General features: G+C 45.8%; 1 protein-coding gene across 1 annotated transcript in view; it reads right to left on the minus strand.

The window, feature by feature from the left end:
* LOC119378095 (PHD finger protein 12-like) overlaps nt 1–19589 on the minus strand; it is a gene marked incomplete at its 5' end in the record, with an annotated part of 40385 nt that overhangs the window by 11406 nt on the left and 9390 nt on the right. The window contains 3 exons of the mRNA XM_049411702.1: nt 5563–5652; nt 12883–12943; nt 14033–14359. Coding sequence (XP_049267659.1) covers nt 5563–5652; nt 12883–12943; nt 14033–14359 — 478 coding nt within the window. The remainder of the gene's footprint in view (nt 1–5562; nt 5653–12882; nt 12944–14032; nt 14360–19589) is intronic.

Consider the following 19589-nt stretch of genomic DNA (forward strand, 5'->3'; position numbering starts at 1 on the left):
TCTCGCGCCCTCCGCGATTTGCTTCGCGTCTTTGCTCGGGGAAGCGCTTTTGTGTTCCCTTTTTTTTTTTGCTTTTTCTCGGTCACCTGAATGCCCCACCGAGACTGCAGTGTTCGTTTTGCAGAATCACCAGCGTTGTCGATCACCGCGAAAGTTTGTACAGTTGGGCAGTTCGTCTTAAGCGAAACTTTTTTGGATTGAGTCTATGGCAAACCAAACAAACGGTTCTCTGTTCGGCATAAGCGAGAATTCGCCTTAACGGAGTTTGTCTTAACGGGAGTTCACTGTAATTGGAAGTCAAAACGTTCTGTTTCTTGACAGATGAAGGCAGTAAGAGCGCCTTTGATTGCAGCGATCATGCGACAAAATCTGCATTCCCATGAAGAGCGCGTAGATTTGTTCTGCCCACTTCATGAAAAGCAAGTAAAGTTCAACGCATACTCAGGCGATGCTCAGACATTAGCCGAAGGTCTCCAATTACAAGGAACACATCGGATGCCGTCGTCTTCCACCTATGACAGATAGCTGCACTGACACCTGAAGTGGATACAAAATGTGAGAGTTGGCTAACACCAAAAATCTATTGTAAAGGTGTTTCTTGCAGTCGGAGCCTCATCAGTGTTGTGTACAGTTCGAAGCAAAACTCGAGACACCAATGCAGCCGCGGTCAACGCGAATCACCGCACAGTGTACGTCGCAGTACCCATGTTTTGTTGCCAATCAGTGACGCCGTTGCATTTGCTTTTTATGAGAGCGACGCCTGCAAGTGGGTTTACATCGGTGCAAGCAAATGACTCATCGACTGTCGTGTTGCCGCCAATGGACATCGTCGCACTCTAGCTCATTTATTTTTCGAAAGAAGCGTGTAGACGTAAGTGGTTAACTTGCACACATGAATAGTGTATTCGTGAGTAAACCATAGTAGTTCACGTGACTCAGCCTCACCTGACGTCATCACATACAGTAGAACCCCGCTGTTATGTTCCTCACTGCTGCGTTTTCCCGGCTGTTACGTCGTTTTCCGCCGGTCCCGGCATAGCTCCCATAGGATACAATGTATTGGGAACCCCGCTGTTACGTCGTAACTGTCGGACCGTTCCCGTATGATACGTCGTGAAGTGCGCTCGGAGCCGACCGAGTGACTACCGAAGAGAGCGGCCATGGTGCATTTTCATGCAGCTTGGCTTGGTTTAACCGTAATATTAGCCGCATGAGAGGCGCAAGCAACAGGATCTTTCAATTGATGCAAACAAAAGCATGGCCTTCGAGATTCGTATTGCAAAGATGGCGTCTATGACGTAATCGCTCGCGAAAGCAAGGCCTTCGAGATTGGCATTTACTATTGACAAAAACATAGCCTTTGAGATTTGTATTGCACAAACATGGCGTCTATGACGTAATTGCTCGTGAAAGCAAGGCCTTCGAGATTGGCATTCACTTCTGCCATCGCGTTGGCGTAGACTCATCATCATCGTTATTTGTTGGAGGACGGGAGGAGTTCGCGCTGGTCGGAGCTCACATGGTCGTGCGTGCGGTTCGCGGTCGGACTCGCCGCGCTGGTCGTGATTGTGTGTGCTTAGTTCTTTCATGCCTACAGCTGTTGGTGTTAAAAAAATCACATACGTTGATTACGTTTCTGTGGATGAGGCTGTCCCCAGCTCCGCGTTTCTATCCATCGACTAGATCGCGACTGAGCGTGCCAATTTTCGTGCTGCTCGTAAGCAATGAAATAAAATTCTGTACCACTAAATATTTTGTCGTTTTTTCTGTTTTTCGGCTCTTACATTTCCCATCTCTTACGTTTATTTCCTACGGTCCCTTCAAAGACGTATCAGCGGGGTTCTACTGTAACGAATACGTCAATATTTTCGCAGTCACACCGAACAGTTTGACTCACGATGGATTCCGATCGGCGCCGATCTCTATCAAAAGTGCCCCGTGTGACACAAGCGCAATAATAATTCTATCATGACGTTGTGTGCCTAGACTAAACTACATGAATGTGTATGCACCTATGCACCTGTGGCAGGAGACAGGTTTCTAGCTCCAGTAGAAAAGCTGAACTGCACAACACCTCCCTATCCAGTGTATCAGGCAACTTCTCCTCGCCTGCAGTTTCCCTTGTACCTCCCCCGTGCGACGTCCTGGAGCCCCTTCATATAATCCCTTGACATAGATACAAACAGATTTGAGAAAATTTCGCTAGAAATAATACAGCAACAAACTCTAACAAACCAGGCAAACACCGCTGGGACCGTTGAAAAAGTATTACCGGAAGTGCCACACCGGAAGTCTTCTTGGGCAGCCTGTTCGGTGCATGCGAGTTTGTTTGCAAACAGCGAAACCATCTATAACAAGCTTTTAAACTTAAGAAATGATGAATCTGTGCGAGTGTAATATGTTCATTTAACCTTGAAGTGGAGCTTCGCGGCAGTGCGACTTTTCCCTGGAAAGGTGCATTCACATGCATTCACGGTATAGTACCCCTCCATCATATTACATGTCTAAACTTCATATTAGTGTTATACTTTATGTCTCTGCCATAAAGATGCATTAAGGGGAGACACTGGTCTGGGAGGCGGAAAAATTTTGAAAAAAAACAATTTTCTGAAATATTTTTTTTTATAATCTAGAAGGTCTAAAAAGTCATTTCCAAAATATTACAGACATGTAATGCATACTTGTCGGGTTATTTGGTCTTGAAGTCAGTTTCATGACCATTTTTGCTCACCAAAGCACCTCAAGAAGTCCCATTCAATAGCACATCATGCAGGAACCACATTAAGTAGCACAGCCATTTTGGTCTCATTTGAAACACACACTTTTCTATTAGCTGTTCCTAGCACAAGAACGCGTTTCATCTAGCAGAGGCGAAGCCACTGCGCTTTTTAAAAAAAAAAAAAAGTGCTCGCACAGCATTGGTGCATTTCTATCACACGTGGTAAATTATTCCTTCCATCTTGGATGCTTGAGGATGCTTCTGCTAGACAGTGGTGCATCGTCGCATTGTCCGCCATTTTGCGGAGATGCCTAATTGATGACAGTGCAATGGCACGCAGTCGTTAGAAGTTCAGAATTGCTCATGCATTCGGGAGGAAGTGATATCGGCAGCTGCAAGAATGCAGCATATCACCAGCGAGACCAGTGTCAAAAGAAACCATGCTAAGAAGAATAATGATGATTATGTTGCTGGTGGCTTCTGCTATCCTAAGAACAACAATTCAGGCCTTTTCCAGTTCAAAATAAGTGCCCACCATGTTTCTAAACTTCTTTTCTCATTTTCTCAAAACCACATTTTTCATCACACTATAGGCTGTTGCCCACAGTATCTTTTGATGTAGCGGTCAGATTTTGATAATTTTTGCGGTATTTGAAAGCTTATGCATTGATTAGTGCAAGAAAACCAAGAAATTACAACATTTTTATTAATAACTGTGATTTAATTAACAGTAAAATTAAGCAACAATTTCTGATTTCTCATTAGTGTACTTGTTAAGGCCATAACTTTTGAATGGATCCAGCTAAAAATTAAGTTATGGTTATGTTGCACTCTCTGGTCTTTATAGGATGCAGTGATATGAAATTCATAAAGGTATTTTGTGAGAAAGCTGTCGAAAGTCTGGGCAGAATGCAAGTGTATGGAACAGTCAATATCTTACAATCCATGCATGACAGACAAAAAGTAATTGCATATTTGTTTTCAACAGTCGAAAATACATATTGTGTGTAAATTTCAGCCAGAAATACGAAAAATTGAGACAAGCAATTTTCAGACCAGTGTCTCCCCTTAACTTCACGTTTATATATATATATATATATATATATATATATATATATATATATATATATATATATATATATATATATGAAAGAAAACTAGTCACAGTGAAAAACATAACAACATTTATTCTGAGCTTTCGGCCGGGGACCGGCCTTTACCAAAGGCCGGTCCCCGGCCGAAAGCTCAGAATAAATGTTATGTTTTTCACTGTGACTAGTTTTCTTTCATATAATTAAACCAATAGCCAGGAACATTCTTTCGAAACCTTATATATATATATATATCTTACAATTTTTTAGCTTTGCCTAACATATTTTATAGTTGTATTTCAAGCACTAGGGTTGATTTTGCCTTCTCTCTTTCGTGTGTGTATCCCCTCTCCCCACTCCCATGTAATACCCTCCAACAAGGGCCCTTAGGGTTAGTGTGAAGACATTAAGCTTTACTTTCCTTGAGTCAAGTGTTCCAAACAAATTGCCAGTTAATCGTGGGCACTGTGACCTGTCAGATGCAATCCAGGTGCTCTTTCGGAAAACTTTTCGTTGTGACAGCAAACTGATTTCAAATTGCACACAACATCCTGACACTACACAGTAATGCCAGATCATTCTGTCCGAAGAAAACATTGCAAGACAGGCAGCAGCAACCAGCAAAGCAAATCGAAACAGGCGAAACAGGAGGCATCTTTGGGCAAGCTTCCGGTAGAGGCAGAATATTGCCAGAGCACGGAAAGGGCTAGAGAAACCATCTATAGTATTCCACTAAGCTGTGGTAAAGTCTACATCAGCCAAACGTGCCAATGTATAAACGACCGTGTTAAAGATCTTCCCTCTCGCCCGACACGGGAACGGTTGGGTGATTGGGACACTTGCTTGATGTTTCTGTGAATGGGATGATGACCAGGCTCGTAATGTACCTCTGCTGGATCGTACGGCACAACTAACAAGAAGGAGAGAGAGTGGCCGGAGCGGGGGGACTCGGCAGCCAAGCAGTGGCGAGAGATCCTCAGCTTCTTAAAGAGGCCATGACACGGTTTGCAGCGAAAACTAGAAGTAGAGGGTCTGTTATGCCTATACAGATTTCAAGAGTGAGCTGTAAAAAAATATTTCAGTGGAAAACAAACCCTAGAAGTTGCCATCTGTAAACCTCGCCTACCGCCGGCGACCGTCCATTTTGCCATGGCGCATTTGACGTCATGTGCGTCTTGTAGCATTTAGAAACCTCAGCGTCAGCGAATTATTGATAATGAACCTTTTTGTAACAGACTGTCTGAGGGAGCAGTCATCGTGTAGGTGGTGCACATGTACTTGCACATTGTAAAAGCTGCAGCTCAAGCCTTCTCTTTGATAATTCAGATGTTCTTAGCAGGCCTAGTGACAGGCTGGTGAGGAAAACCACAGAGGCTGGCCTGATAAGTGCTCAAGCAGCCACAAGCATCAGTCAGTAGAGCTGACAGAGAAAGAAGCATTTGCCATTTCTTGTTCACGTATGATCGTTGTCTGTGCGTTGTGACCATGCACGCACGCACTTCTTTGAAGTGTACCTGCTCAACAACCTTCGGTGTGAGTCCCGCATTTCATTCCTTACCACAACCCAACTCCTAAGATGCACCAAATAGCTCAACGGTCGACTTGAGCATTCCACAATGTCGTCATCACCACAAAGCGTGCCAGTAGTTGTAGTCCTCAGTGGCGTGGTAATCGTGTTTGCACAGACCCGCTAATCAATATCAACAGGCAAGATCTCCATAGCCTCAATGGTATGACCCTGAACACACCCACCATTGACACCATTGACAGGAAGCAGCTGCTGCAGCCTTTGCCAGGCAAGTAGGCGCACAAGCTTCTCATCCAGCTGGTTCACTTCCCATCCTGCAATGCACACAAGCCACACATTGTCACAGCGCCGGCTTTTACACGACTCCACACAACAGGAGCAGTGCATAAGGTAAGAAAAATTTCACTGCCAGGATGGCAAAATGAATAATTAGAAGTGCTTACAACGTTAGCACAGCTGTCTAATTTCGAGTACAAAAAAAAAGGGGGCTTTTGCAGCTTCTCAGTCTAGCTATGTTACAAACAAGAGGAAATGTTTTGTCAAAGGTTTACGGTAACACCTGAAGGATGTTTTCTGCACATATCCACAGAAAACATCCTTCAGGTGTGACCATAAATTCATCGTTTTTCGGCCATTGATGTAGTCAGTGGACGAAAGCCTTCTCATCAGAGACCACAAATAAGAGATTATGGCTCCTCCTAGGCTGTGTTCCAGGTAAAAACAAAATTGGCACACTTGTATATGGCCTTGCTCAACTTTACATCCTGGCTCAGCAAAAACCTTAATTCCTTGCCGATTGTGTGAGCGCACACCAAATCTATAATGTATGCAACCTACGTTTTGTTTTGGACCTCAATTGTCCCTTTAAGTGGAATCCGGTTGCAAATTGACAAAAATGCATTTAACCCCTTAAGGTATGAGGCCAAAGGTCGGCAAAAATTTCTTTTTAAAGCGATAATCACTAGATATTATTAATCTACATTATAAAGCACACCTTTTTAGGAGCATGTGAGCATTATAAAGCAAGTCCCACTTTTTGTTAACTTCTCATAATTAAAAACATCATTAAAAGTGGGCCTTACGCGAACAGTCCTAACTCCAATTCCACTCAATAAAAAAACCTAATTTTTTGTAGGGACATAAAAGAAGCTTTTGCCAGTGCAATGAACCAAAACAAATTACATCAGATGAATATTAAAATTATAATGATTAAATAACCAAGAAATTATGCGCTAACACTAGGGGCACCTTCATATAACAGGCAGCCATATTAAATCTTGTGGCACGAATTTGCTTACTGAGGTTCATTGCACACCCACTAATGTGATAAGGAACTTGCCAAGTTTTAATCAAAAATCTTTATTAGCAATAACGTTATGAATGTTCGCGTACGGAAAAATACCAAAAATGTAAGTTCTGAGAAAATAAACAAAAAAGATTTGAAACAGGTGCAGCACTTACACAAGGTGATCACGAGCGATCACTTAAGCGCGGGCAATCAAGGACAAAGGGAGCTGACGACAACACAAGCGCTTAAACGCTTGTGTTGTCGTCGCCTCCCTTTGTCCTTGTTTGCACGCACTTAAGTGATCGGTGATGGAAAACCAACTAGCCCAAAAATCAGTGTTCCTTGTGATCAAGAGCCCTAAAATCCTCGATATTTGTAGCTAGTTCCATTCTAGACCTTACCCTTGTGTGCTTTTGCTCGAGCGGAAACTCCCCCTTTTTTTTCTAGCTTGCTTTGCAGCATCAGAGCTGTGATGGGATGCTTTTGCGACACTGTGCCGATCATTTGTGAGGCAAGTTTTTGCAGTGTAGAGGCCAAGCCCGATGCCAAGCCTTTATTGAAATGACACACAGTGTCATGCGAAGCAAATTTGATGATTGACAGGCTCAAATACGTGTCCTTGAGATCTATGACGTTGCAAGTCTACCTGGTGAGAAGTTTATGACTTTTATGATTAAAAATGATTGGTTTACAATGCTATTAGCATTATTACACGTTTGCACTTGATATGATTCTTAAATAACCAACAAAATACACACAAGACTGCACACAAGACTGGCACTTTCAGTTTCGGTTTCATCGATGATGGGTGGTCTAACATTTTTGCTTGTATCTTTTCAAAGAAACTGTGTAGACAGAAACTTTATGCAGCATGATGATGAGCGATAAATTGCGCATTTAGCATGACCAAAAACCAAGAAGTCACATTTTGAAAAAAAAATTGACGTTGTGGGAGAGCACGCGCGCCCATTTCCTTCCCTTAAGGCTGGCGCGATCGCGAACTGACGGCGGGAGTCAAAGGACCACTAGGAGAGGAGCACCTTCGCCCTTTCCGGACAACCCCTTCTTTCCCGCTGCTCCTCGCGTCAATCCTCGCATCCCGGCTCGCGGGAAAGGGAACTCGCCCTGCGAGGGAAACAACCCTCGCGGTGGGGAGGGACACGGGAGGTGAATAAAACAACCTAGCAGACAGGCAGACGGTCGCTCGTGCCCTGCTGACCTGCGAAGGAACATCTCACCGCCCCGAGACCCGCGAGCCGATCATCGACCGAAGGTGTAAGCGTTACCCTTTGTTTTTCTACGAGAGCGGACTATCCCTCTACGCGACATTTACGCGTTATTGCTAACGTAGCAATAAAGTGTTGTTTGTTGTGCTAGCCTGTTGCCTTATTCGCCCGAACCCGTCGTAGCTGCGATGACGCGCGCTACGGGAAGGGGACGTTGACACGGTACGACTATTTGCGGCTGGGACCGGAGCTAGGCTTCTGCACCAGCCGTGCATAGAGCGGACCCCCTCAACGTTTTCCACTTGGCCTCATACCTTAATTGCCGACTAAATTACGAAAAATTGTTAGAAAATTGCCAAATTTTTTTATGACGTGAAATGCTTCAGTAACATGTTCAAAACAGAAAAATACGTGAGAAAGCATTTTACTAAAAATGCTTTATTCATCATATTTCGCACCATCATGCAAACATTTCGCCGTTTAATGTGCAGACTCTCATTATAAAAGCATCAATCACAGAACCCGTGGTGCCATCTATGTTTCAAATAGCAAAACATCATTTTGACAAGCTGGGCTCGTCAAAAGCCTCTTGAAACACTGCTGAAGAGCTATGACACGCACAGGTCGTCATAAGCAAAAAAGTGACGCTCACGACAAGCTCAGGTCGTCATAAGCGCTTAAAGGGTTAAAGGAACCCTGACAGTGAAAGCTTTGTTTGTGACTTTTAATTTGTAGCTTCGTATCTGGCAATCCCAAAACTGAATTGTAAATGTTCGAACACATCGTATAATGAATGCTAGTGCCGTTAATTGAGAACGATTTTGCATCAGTTCATAACGTCCACCTAAATACCATAAGAAACTAGTGCCCAACAGCGGGGAGTGCCCAAGGTCACGTGCACTCAAGCTTTGGTATCGTTGAAAGCACATTTTTCAAATCGGGGCCTCGCATGCGATAAATCTACCGACCTGTAGCGGCGGGTGTAATTTAATGATAGGACCGTGATTGTGTACCCTTATAAAGAACGAAACGATGCGGGTGCTTCGCTGTGTTAAACGCGTACCCCCCTCCCCCCACTCCCCTCTCAGAAAAAAGAAAAAGCATTCCTGGCCTAAGCAGCCTTGAGAGCAGCCTGACAACAGAGTGAGAGGGGTGACGAAGAACAGTCCTCACTGGCTGCCAGTTGTGCGCGTCCCTCAAGTCTTGTCTGACATCGACAATGCTCGCTTTACTCGTGGAACGTCACACGGGGCCTCGGTCTACGTCATACGAGTGGCGATGTCGCGACGTGCTGCCAACTCAGATGAGCACTCACGCTTACTTTAAAACGAAATTAAAATACCTTGAAGCTAACATCCGGCGCTAACAATTGGCCAGACGTGCCCCTTATACAGGACAATCAAACAACAAAAACACCTTGAGGTTTAAATTTTGGTGTCAGGAGTCCTTTAAGATGGTACTCGAAATATTTTTTTTACTTCTTGAAATTTTATACAGAGGTAGAGTATGTGATGCTAATTTCAAAACTGCAATTAGTTGTATTGTAGCTGTAATAGCTTTTGGGTTCTGGCAAGATTGATAACAAAATATGGGACATTTTGTGTTTAATTTCTAGCTTATTAAATATTTCCATACGTTATCCCAATACGAGTCAATTTGCTGCACATGCACAGTAGAGTGCTGAAAACTTCTTAAAATGCAGGTAAGACACACTACCTTTCTAACAAAAATGTATATCTCACATTTGCTCTACTGTAATTTTAAATTGCAAAACAAAAAATCTGAAATGGACTTGATTTCGTAAAGGTATTGGCACTCTAGATTTTCTAAAGATACTGTGTGCGAAATTTCATTAAGATATGACAAGTTTAAGTGCACGGATATTTGTGCACATGTGAAAATTTAATAAACTTGCAAATCGAGAAAAATACACTCAAAAGTCACAAACAACAGTGCTCTTCAATGCACAGCTGGATATGCATGAGAATATCGGAAGCCAGTGCATTTAGAAATACCCAGTTCTATATGTTAGTTCTTTGCAGCCCTCGAGCATTCAGTCATCTCTCTTCACCCAGTGGCGACGACGAAGCTCCTGCCTTGGCTATCTTGTGTTCTTTAGATTTGCCTCTGGTCATGCGAGTGGCCCTGGGTGGCAAGTTCTCCAGACTAAGGCACCAAGCTCTCGAAGACTGTGCTCAAAGCTTGAATATCCCTGACAGAACCACGAGATAGCCACAGCAGCTGCAGTTTCCACAGCTATACAGGATGCGAAATTCGCCTTTAGACCAGAAACCAGGTATAGCTGTTGAGTGATTCCGCAGCATCTGGCAGACCAGGAGCTTTTCACCTGTGAAGTGCTTATACAAGTGCAGAGTACAGTCAACCCCTGTCCATTTGCATGGATTGAAGTGTAATCTGGGGCGGGCTCTCAAAGAGCTTCTGCTTGCCCGTGCTTACACCAGGAAGTCACTCCTTCTGGACAGAAATTCTGACTGCTTGCCATGTTGCTAGATCACAAATGAAAGTAGGTTAGGATGCCCAGATGGCAGGATAGATTTTCTGAAATCTTATGTTTGTGATTATTGCAATTAGGTTACAACTATGCAGCTTTTGTATTGTGTCATCGTTCAAGATATCTCCACGTGGAAGTGGTGTTGGCAGTTTCAGAAGTGCTGCGGCTAGGGGATTCGCCACATGGTTCGTGCTTTCCCCTTTATCCACATGAACTTCACCATATACTGCGGCCTCAGTGACTGAAGTCGCTGAGGCCATAGGAACCTTGGCGGAATCAAATCTATTTTTGACCAATTTCTTGTTGGAATTACGCCTCGCTTTTGGGGTAAATAGGAGATGAATGACCAAAAATAATCTAAAAAGTGTCAAAAGTTACAATTTTCGCAAAAAATTTGATTTTTCGAGTAGCATCTCCCCTTAAAAAGAAGATTTGCACAGCAGAGAAAGATAGCTACCGTATATTGCGATTATAAGTCGACGTATTTTTCTTAAAATGACCTTCCAAAGTTCGGGGGTCAACCTATAATCGGAGTCGACCTATACGCGGAATCGTAAAGTCGACTTATCTGTGGGTTCCGACGAAAGGTCGTCGTCCTCGTATTCCCTGCTATTCGACGCATCGATAACATCAGCCGCAGAGGCAGCGGAGTCGCGGCAACTGCTATCTCCCAACGCGCGCGGGCCGCTTCCGGAGCCGGACATTTTTGCAATCTGCCATGACGATCACGAAACTGTAGCGAAACCACGCGAGGCGAAAGTGGCGAAACTACAGAGCACGTTTAAAAATCGCCGCGCGGCATTAATGTGAACTGCTTGGGAAACACGGCCTTGAAAGCAGCATTTCAAACTTTTGATAGAGGGTGAACAATGCTCTATGAAAAAAAAAAAGGAGGAATTTATCTTGCGATGTGTCCTGCAGTTTTGTTTTCATAAAACAGAAACGATTCATTGACAAACCATCGGCGTTCCACAGAAAAGCTGGCAGCGCCGTGCGGGCTGGCAACAACACTTCGCGGGGAACTAAACCACATGACCAGTTGCATGCGCCCACAAGCGTCTTCGCGTCTTTTTGCACTCATGCCTGTTCGCCATTTCTGCATTTTGCTTCGCTTACGAGCAGTGGTGTGCGCGATTTGTGAAGCCAAACGGATGCCAAGATGCCACCGCTACACCGGCAACAGTACAGCGCTGCTTTCAAGCGGCAAGCGATCCTCTACGCAGAGTCGGAAAACAACGTTGAAGCAGGGCGCAAGTTCGATGTGTTGGAAAAGTGCGTGAGGGATTGGAAAAAACAAAGGACCAAGATCTTTGCATGCGCTGCTACACGCCGTTCCTTTCTTGATGGGGACAATTTGTTCATCTCGTGCTTTCACCGGAAAGCTTGCATCGATGTTACAGAGCGCACGTAGGTCACTTCGCTCACTGCAGTGGCTGCGTTTGCGAAAGGAGCGCGCTGCTCAAACACAAGGAAATAACAACTGTGACAGCAGTTAATTTGCGCGCGTCCTTTGTACACCTGTGCGTTCCTTTCGTGCATCCTTCTTTGTGTTTGAGCAGCGCGCTTGAAGTGTCGAGCTGTGACAGTTGTTAGTTCGCACTCGCCCTGTGTGTGTTCTTTTCGTGTGTCCTTTGTGCTTGAGCAGCACGATGGACGTTTAGAGCTGCTTGCCGTTCTTCGCGTGACGTTCCAATTTGTTGCTATCACATTCATTGCTTCGCCGTTACGGCGAAACTGTGACTTTTCTTCGTAACCTCACAACGTTCCGAGATTTTGCTAGCTTTGGTACACTCAATATTGATTATTTCTGTATTGCTGGAAAGCTGAGTGCTTAGTGAGTGCAATAGGGTGTCTGATTTTGCTTTCGCAAGTTATAATTTTTTAAAAAGAGTGAAATAGAAAAAGGTTTTTTTCCAGTCATTTGAATTATAACTATGAAGCTTCACAACTTGTGTTCAAGGAAAGCTAAAACCATGAAATGATGTTTGCTGCACTCACCTTTGGAATGTACGGAATGCAATAACATTTATTTCAGCAAGGTCTGTGTAGCCATAAAACTTTGGATTGGCCTCGTTGGTTCATTGCTAAAAACATCACTGTTCATCGCTCTTTTCTATACCCATCACAGTTTTCAGTGTCCTCGCTTTTTGTGATGCTCATCAATGTTTTCCGTGTAGCCACTTTAATTAATACCGTATTTTCTAGCATATAACCCGCACCTCCAACTTTAGATCTACGAAAAGAAAAAAAAGGGGGCACATAACCTGCGCCCCCACTTTTAAAGCACATTTTTCTATTTTTTTGGTGCGGCTTATATGCGAGAAACTACAGTATATGCTCAAATGATGTTTTCATTATTGATTCGCTTTAAAATTAACGGCATAGCCTACATAAAAATTCAGTTCATATTTGATATTGGCACATAATCAGTGAAGTTGTTATCATTCTGGTCTAAATAATGTAACCCTGTATGTCTAGAAACCACTTTTCCCCGTAAGTATTTCTTTCAAGCACCTACCAAAGGGGCCGTCTTCAGGGCTGGCCCCTTTCTCCTCCTCTCGCACATCCATGGCCGAGCCCTGCACACCAAGATTCTGACTTGCGATTCTTTGCAATAAAACAACCTCATCATCTCGTCCATTACAGGCTCATGATAACAGTATTAAACAAGTGCTCTCGGACCAGTTTGACCATTACAACACACAGACGGCATGAAACCATCAAGTGTGAGTTCAAGCCAAGTGTACACCTGCAGTCACAATATACCAAGTCACGCATTGATACGCAGTGAAGAGGCAGGGCAAACTAACTTAGTCAGGTGCCACGTTAGAAGGCATTTCCACCTGAATGGCAGATGCACACAAGCCTGCCAACGGGTGCACACTCTAGACTGATGTCGTGAGCCAGATGGACAGAGATGCCACCATTGGAGACCTGCTCATCTGCGCAGAGCCTCTCGTGCCTTCTCAAGCTGTTGCTGACTGTGGTGGTAGTAGTTCAACTTGTGTGCGTCAAGCAAATTAGCACTCGATTCCAACAACAGTAGCAGTGAGCATAATTGGCTGTTTCTAATCACAAAGCTTCAGAAAGATGCTCGTCTGTACATGTGTCAAAGTAGTACATCCCAGAAATCCAAACGAGATATCCGATGAGAAGTTGCAGAAAAGAAAGTAGGCACAGAACCTATCTGCACATGCACAGCTATGGGATTGCTAACTGTCAATCCGGTAACATCCAGTAGCACCTGTAATCCGGTAACTGGATTGACAGGTGGGGCTACCATAGCTGCACAGAGGTGGTAGCTGGTGGTAAATGCAAACAAGAATGAAGCATTCTGGTTTTCCAGTCTTTAACGCACAGTTCGCACTGCTGACATTGGTGGTGCGGACTGTGGCACACATTGCTTCAGCTGGACATTAAAACTGTTTTCACTTTTATGCCTAGCACATTTGCAGCATTTAGTGTTTGCCATGCTCCCAGGATGGTCCAATATCATGCCATGCTTGCCGGAACTGCATAACTAGTCTGCATTATCCAATTTTCCGAATTAATGAGGACCAAATTAACAAACTTTCACTGTAAGTGGTCTGCACTGTATATGGCTACAGCCCGCAAATGTCTGAAGACTACAGAACTACTGCTTTTTTCAAAGAGGCATTCCAGCCCACCCCTTTGGCAGTGCGTGCAGCCAGGGCCAATTGCAGAGCCACCAGGGAAGCCAGCCACAGCTCCTGCTCGTCCTGCTGCGATTGGGGGGCCGAGGAAAGGGACAGAGGCGGCGGCCGGCGGCGGTAGTGATCGCGCACAGCACGCGGGATGTGGGCGCGATATAGCCGGGGCCGCTGACGTTTCAAGCGGAATGGTGGATGCGGCCGATGGGCACGCGTGAGAAATGCCAGCTTCACTGCGTCCTGGTTCAGCCGGCTGCCTCCTCCAAACCGGTCCCACAGGCGCACTCGCTCCGTCAGGCTCACTGAATTGAGCAGCTTCTCCTCCTGCAGTCACGGTTGAAACAATGGCCACATGCACTGCGTCAGAACAGCAAATAACAACTTCTGACCTGTTATGCTGAAACTCAAGACAGGCACTTGGAAAAAGCACTCGCACCAATCCTTTCCCAACACAAGTGCGACTCTTGCCAATCCCACGAGGGTGAGAGAACCGTTCACTTTCCCAACTGCTGTAAGATCATACCAGTTTCGCTTTTGCAGCACACCAGCCGCGGGCAAGCAAGAACAGCGTGTAGAGAACCCATAGAAAGAATTTCGCACGTGCAAAAATCTCGGAGGCCATGGCTTTGTTCAAAATGTTTTTTTGTATATCTGCCAGCCTGGTGACATTGAAATTTGGGAGATTCGTGCAGCAAAAGGGGGAGTGGTGCAAGCGTACACTGCAGTATGTATGTGCTGCACTGCGCTGCACTACGTGGCAGTATGAAGCAGCACAGCACAACACAGAAGAGAAACTGCTTGCTTATGCATTATTGTGAGTTCCTCATCGAGATTTAAGATAACATGCCGAATCATATATAATAGTGGCCACACGCAAATGCGGTGGCAGTGCTCCTTTGATTAAAGGCAAAACCAGAAATGCCCTCCCCCATTTGCATCAGCGGGGAGAGGGGAAGTTCTTGTCTATTTGTGAAAACTGCTGGGGTTCCTCATTGCCAAAAAATTTTAGAACCACTGTCTTGTTATTACAGTCAAACCCGCATACAGTTAAAACTCGATCTAACGAAACCCGACTTTATGAATTTCCTGATCTAAAGAAGAAATTTCCATTCCCCGGCAGGCACCCACAGGGTTCAATGTCGTCACCAACGTGAATTGACGAAGCTTTCGTACAGTCAAACCCGGATATATCGAGCTCGCGAAAAAACGCCTGTCAGTTCAATATAGGGCATAATTCAATATAAGCCTGCTAAAGAATTGGACGTCATAAATTCACACACCATTCATAAAAGCACTTTATTGACGAAGCTAGCTTAGTTGCTAGCTTAGACTTGAAATAGTCTTCCATTTTTTTTCTGTTTCAGCAACTTCGGTGCCTGCGACAGCACGCATTTCTCAACATGGTCTAAAGAGTCGGAGCAGGCGAGGCCACAACCTTCCACATTCACGCAGAAGCGCCGGACTAGTGCGAGAGCACCAATCACCTCTGAGGATGTGGGCAAAGGATCATCGTTGCTTTAGTCATTGTACCCGCTTTCACTTGTGCTCGGTACGATGTCGGCAATGTAGTCTTCATTTTCGAGCTCACCCGTGGTCGCGACATCATCATCTGCACTCACAAACTCGTTGGGCGCCACGGCCACCGGGTCTTTTGTCCACTTTATCCCTAATCTCCGCCTTATTCTTCAAGATCGTGCTGAGAGTGCTCCTCGGAATCTTCACACTGCCGCGACATCCGACTTCTTCTCACCACGTTCGACTCGATTTATAATTTCGAGCTTCACGGCCAAAGGCAAATTCTGCTGCTTCACGCTAACCATCACGGCACCTCTGCCACATCTTTCATCTCGAAGTTTGAACCAGCGTTTTCTTGAGTTAATACATTGGCGACCATAGCGGATCTTGAAAGACAGCTTTGCCGCAATACCGGGGTGTGATGAGGTGAAGCATAGTGAAAATCTAGGGACCACTTACAATCTGACGTTGAATGTCTCTTGGCCAAGTTCAACCGTAACGGAGCTTGAAAGGCAGCTTTGCCGCAATACGAGAGTGTAATGAGGTGAAGCATATTGAAAATCTGAAGGGGTCACTTTCAATTGGACGTTGACTGTATTTGTTTTTGGGAAGTTCGAATAGTTCGAATACAGTAAAAGCTCGTTAATTCGGATTTCTAGGGACCGGTAAAAATGTCCAAATTAACCGAATGTCCGAATTATCGAATGGTCGAAATAAACACAATAAATGCAAGAGTTTTTTCAACATACCTTTACTTTACAAGGTAATCGCGGATGCGCCTGTTTTCGAGCAGAAATTCGCGCAGACACAATTTTTCTGAGCCCTTCAAGGTGCTCAGCAGCTCGCATGCTGTTTGCAGTGCCAAAACAATATTCTTTAAGGACGACGAGGGCCTCCGCGGCTTCCTTCACAGTATGAGGGGGCCTGTGTGGCTCATAGTGTGGCTGCTCCTCTTCAGGCTCTTCGTTCTCGGATTCGTAGCCATGCATCACTTCCTTGAAGATTTGCTCATCAGTCAGAGAGCCAGCAGTCACAACGCCATCAATGCCGATATAATCTGCTAGGGCACGTTGCCAGGCTAGTTGGTTAGGATTCATAATTCGTACGGCGTAGCGCACCACGACAGGGACAGAGAAGAGGGACGCACACTAGTGTGTGTGCGTCCCTCTTCTCTGTCCCTGTCGTGGTGCGCTACGCCGTACGAATTATGAAACCGATATAATCGTCGAGTGTCACTGCATCAGGCATAACACTTCCGAAATCCTGCCCGTCGTCGGCACCGTCGTTCGGCGACACTTCGGCCACTGCGGTATCGCTGGAGTCGGGTACAACAAAGCCACTGTAGTAAAGTGTGGGATTGGGCTAGTTGGTATTCCATTATTAAACTGCTCAGCGCAAAAATTTTACACGGTACACATACAAACGACGAGGACAAGCGCAGACTTCCAACTGATTTTTATTACAAAAATGCACACATATATAGGCTACAGACCAGAATAAGATCACATGCTTATCCAGGCACTTAAAAGCAAAAAAGAAACCAAAAAAAACCTAAAAGGCAAGAAAGAACCCCCAAAGAACCAAGATATCACCTTAGGACACCACGTGCCGAAGAATTCAAATACGTCAATTCTTTTTCTGATAAGGAAATGGACGGCTTGCTCATGCAACTTCCTTGAGCTATTGTTGCGGCCTCAATTATGATTCTAGTGCCTTCGTTAGGCTGCGTCGCGAGAACACTTGCTTTTTCGAACAAAGGCTGGCATCCGCATTCAGAACAATGAGAAGCCAAAAAACTGTCCCTCCCAACATTTCCTACTTTTTGGCCATGTTCCTGTAGTCTTACATTTAGGCACCTGCCTGTCTGACCAACATATTGTTTGCCGACGTCATTTCACAGGAGCTACTTCTTGTCGGGAGAGCCCATTTTTCAGGGCACGCAAAATTTCTACTTTGGTGGTGAAGTCCTTGGCCTCGTACTTGGGCCGCTTCGCCGGCGTTGCCATCGGCGGAGAGTGTGCGTTCACACGAGAAGTCAGCACAAAAGCACCAGCAACTATCAAGCTAAAGGAGCCGTACTGAATCGTTCCTCGATAAAACGGTGTTCAACGATGCAGCACACCAACGGGAACAAAGCAACAAAAATGACACCGCGCCATAGCCATAGGGAGAGGTTCTTTGCAGTACGTTCCACATGGCTTTCCTTTGCCCATGCGTGGCCGTCGCCATAGTCCCTCAATACTTTTTTACTGGTCACGAAACTTCGGGCCAAGTTTGGTATAGGGACAGCTCCTCCCGCCAGGGGGCATTACTGCAGTCAAGGGGGCTTTCATCGCGGCCGCTTAAACGGCGTTTTTTGTGCGTCGAGAGGTTTCCGTGGCGGAAACTCGCTCTGGTGGCTTCACGGACATATTTTCGTGTGTTTTTATATACTGATCACCCATCGCGTATAGGCAGCGTGCTCGTCCTGCACGCTGATAGCAAAAAAAGACTGTTTGTTCTGCCTTTTTGAAGGTTTTTTATTTTCCTCGAGGCTTAGCCGACGTCGGCGGGAACCGCGACCAACATTGCCAGACACAGCCGTTACGTACGACAGGCGTGACTCAGCATCTCACCGAAAAACATATAACGGAGCGACAGCGCGGCAACAAGCTGTATTTGTCACGTTTCGTGAAGCGCCGCAACGTTTGTCACCTACGCAAAATGGTCACAGGCACACCACAGCACCACACACAAGCGGATAAACACGACGCAAACAAAGCGAAAGAAGAGCGCGTCGCCGCTCTGAGTCGACGAGTGCCTTGTTCGACGGACGAACGTGCGGAAGCAGGACGTCTTCTAATGTTCGTCACGGTGCCGCTAACTATTCGTCAGTATGAACACGATCAGAGCCACAGAAAGCACCACACACAGCGATACAGCACGATGCACCAAACAAAACACACCACGCCGTCGCCTCGCTGACTACTTCGACGAGTGCCGCGGGTGCCCCCCTAACGCTGGTGGCGCCGCCCCGCGGTCAAAGTTTGACGACACACAAAGCTCTCCCATAGAGTGACGGGGAAGTTTCGTGACCAGAAAAAAGTATTGAGGGACTATGCCGTCGCCTAGCAACGGAGACACGCGCCTTGCGAGCGCGGCGGCGCGGCCAGATGTTCTCTGGCGCGGCCGAGCACAGGCGTGTCGGGCATGTGGTAGTGCGGTAGTACGGTCCCTAGAATATACTGAGCGTAGTGGTTGTGTCGCTTGGCCGCTGCGACTACGCTCAGCACTTGTTGAGAGCAGATTCCGTGCCACTTTTCCTGCGGCGCGGGTCACTGTGGAGCCTGCAGTGGCGACAGCACCTGAATAAGATGAAAGGCATCTGCGGGACTTGTTAGTAGCGACTGACATTTGCGCGCGGTAGGTATCGCCGTACTTATGGCGTTTACCGTACGGAGGGGCTAAGATGCCCCAATGAAATGGCCTGCACTGAAGTACAATAAAAACTCAGGGTCCCTTATACATTTGCCTGAGACGAGTGGAAGGTGAAAGCCATCAAGATGATGTTCTAGATGAATTACCAACCCGTTCGAACGCTCACGTTAATAGGCCTAGTTGCTGCATAACTTAACAGGTAAGAACTTCAGCACAAACGAGGACGAATTACAAAGAGATGAGACGAGCCCTGGCTCAGTGTGCGTGTTCCGTCCTATTAGCGCTGAGGTTTTCACCTTCAAAATGTACTGAAGTAACATCTGTATCGGATGGAATGGAGTAGCACAAGCACAGACCCTTAATATTTTCATAAAGCTAGATGCATGGGTCGCGGGCCGCTGCAGGTGCCTGCGTGCAGTGCATATATTTGCCCATTGTAGCAGCTGCACGCTCAATACTTCTTTCAAATGTGCCCGCGTGGGAGCCTTCGTCCCTTTTTCCTATACTTCTAAGCTTGCTTTCGGCTGTTGTAGAGCGACATTTTTAGTTGGGTCCTCATAGCCGTCGGCGTGCGGCGTCTGCTGGCGCGCGCTGCCCATATTTTCCAAGGCCAGGTGTTTGC

Source organism: Rhipicephalus sanguineus, unplaced genomic scaffold, assembly GCF_013339695.2.
Source record: "Rhipicephalus sanguineus isolate Rsan-2018 unplaced genomic scaffold, BIME_Rsan_1.4 Seq685, whole genome shotgun sequence".
In the NCBI taxonomy this organism is placed as follows: domain Eukaryota; kingdom Metazoa; phylum Arthropoda; class Arachnida; order Ixodida; family Ixodidae; genus Rhipicephalus; species Rhipicephalus sanguineus.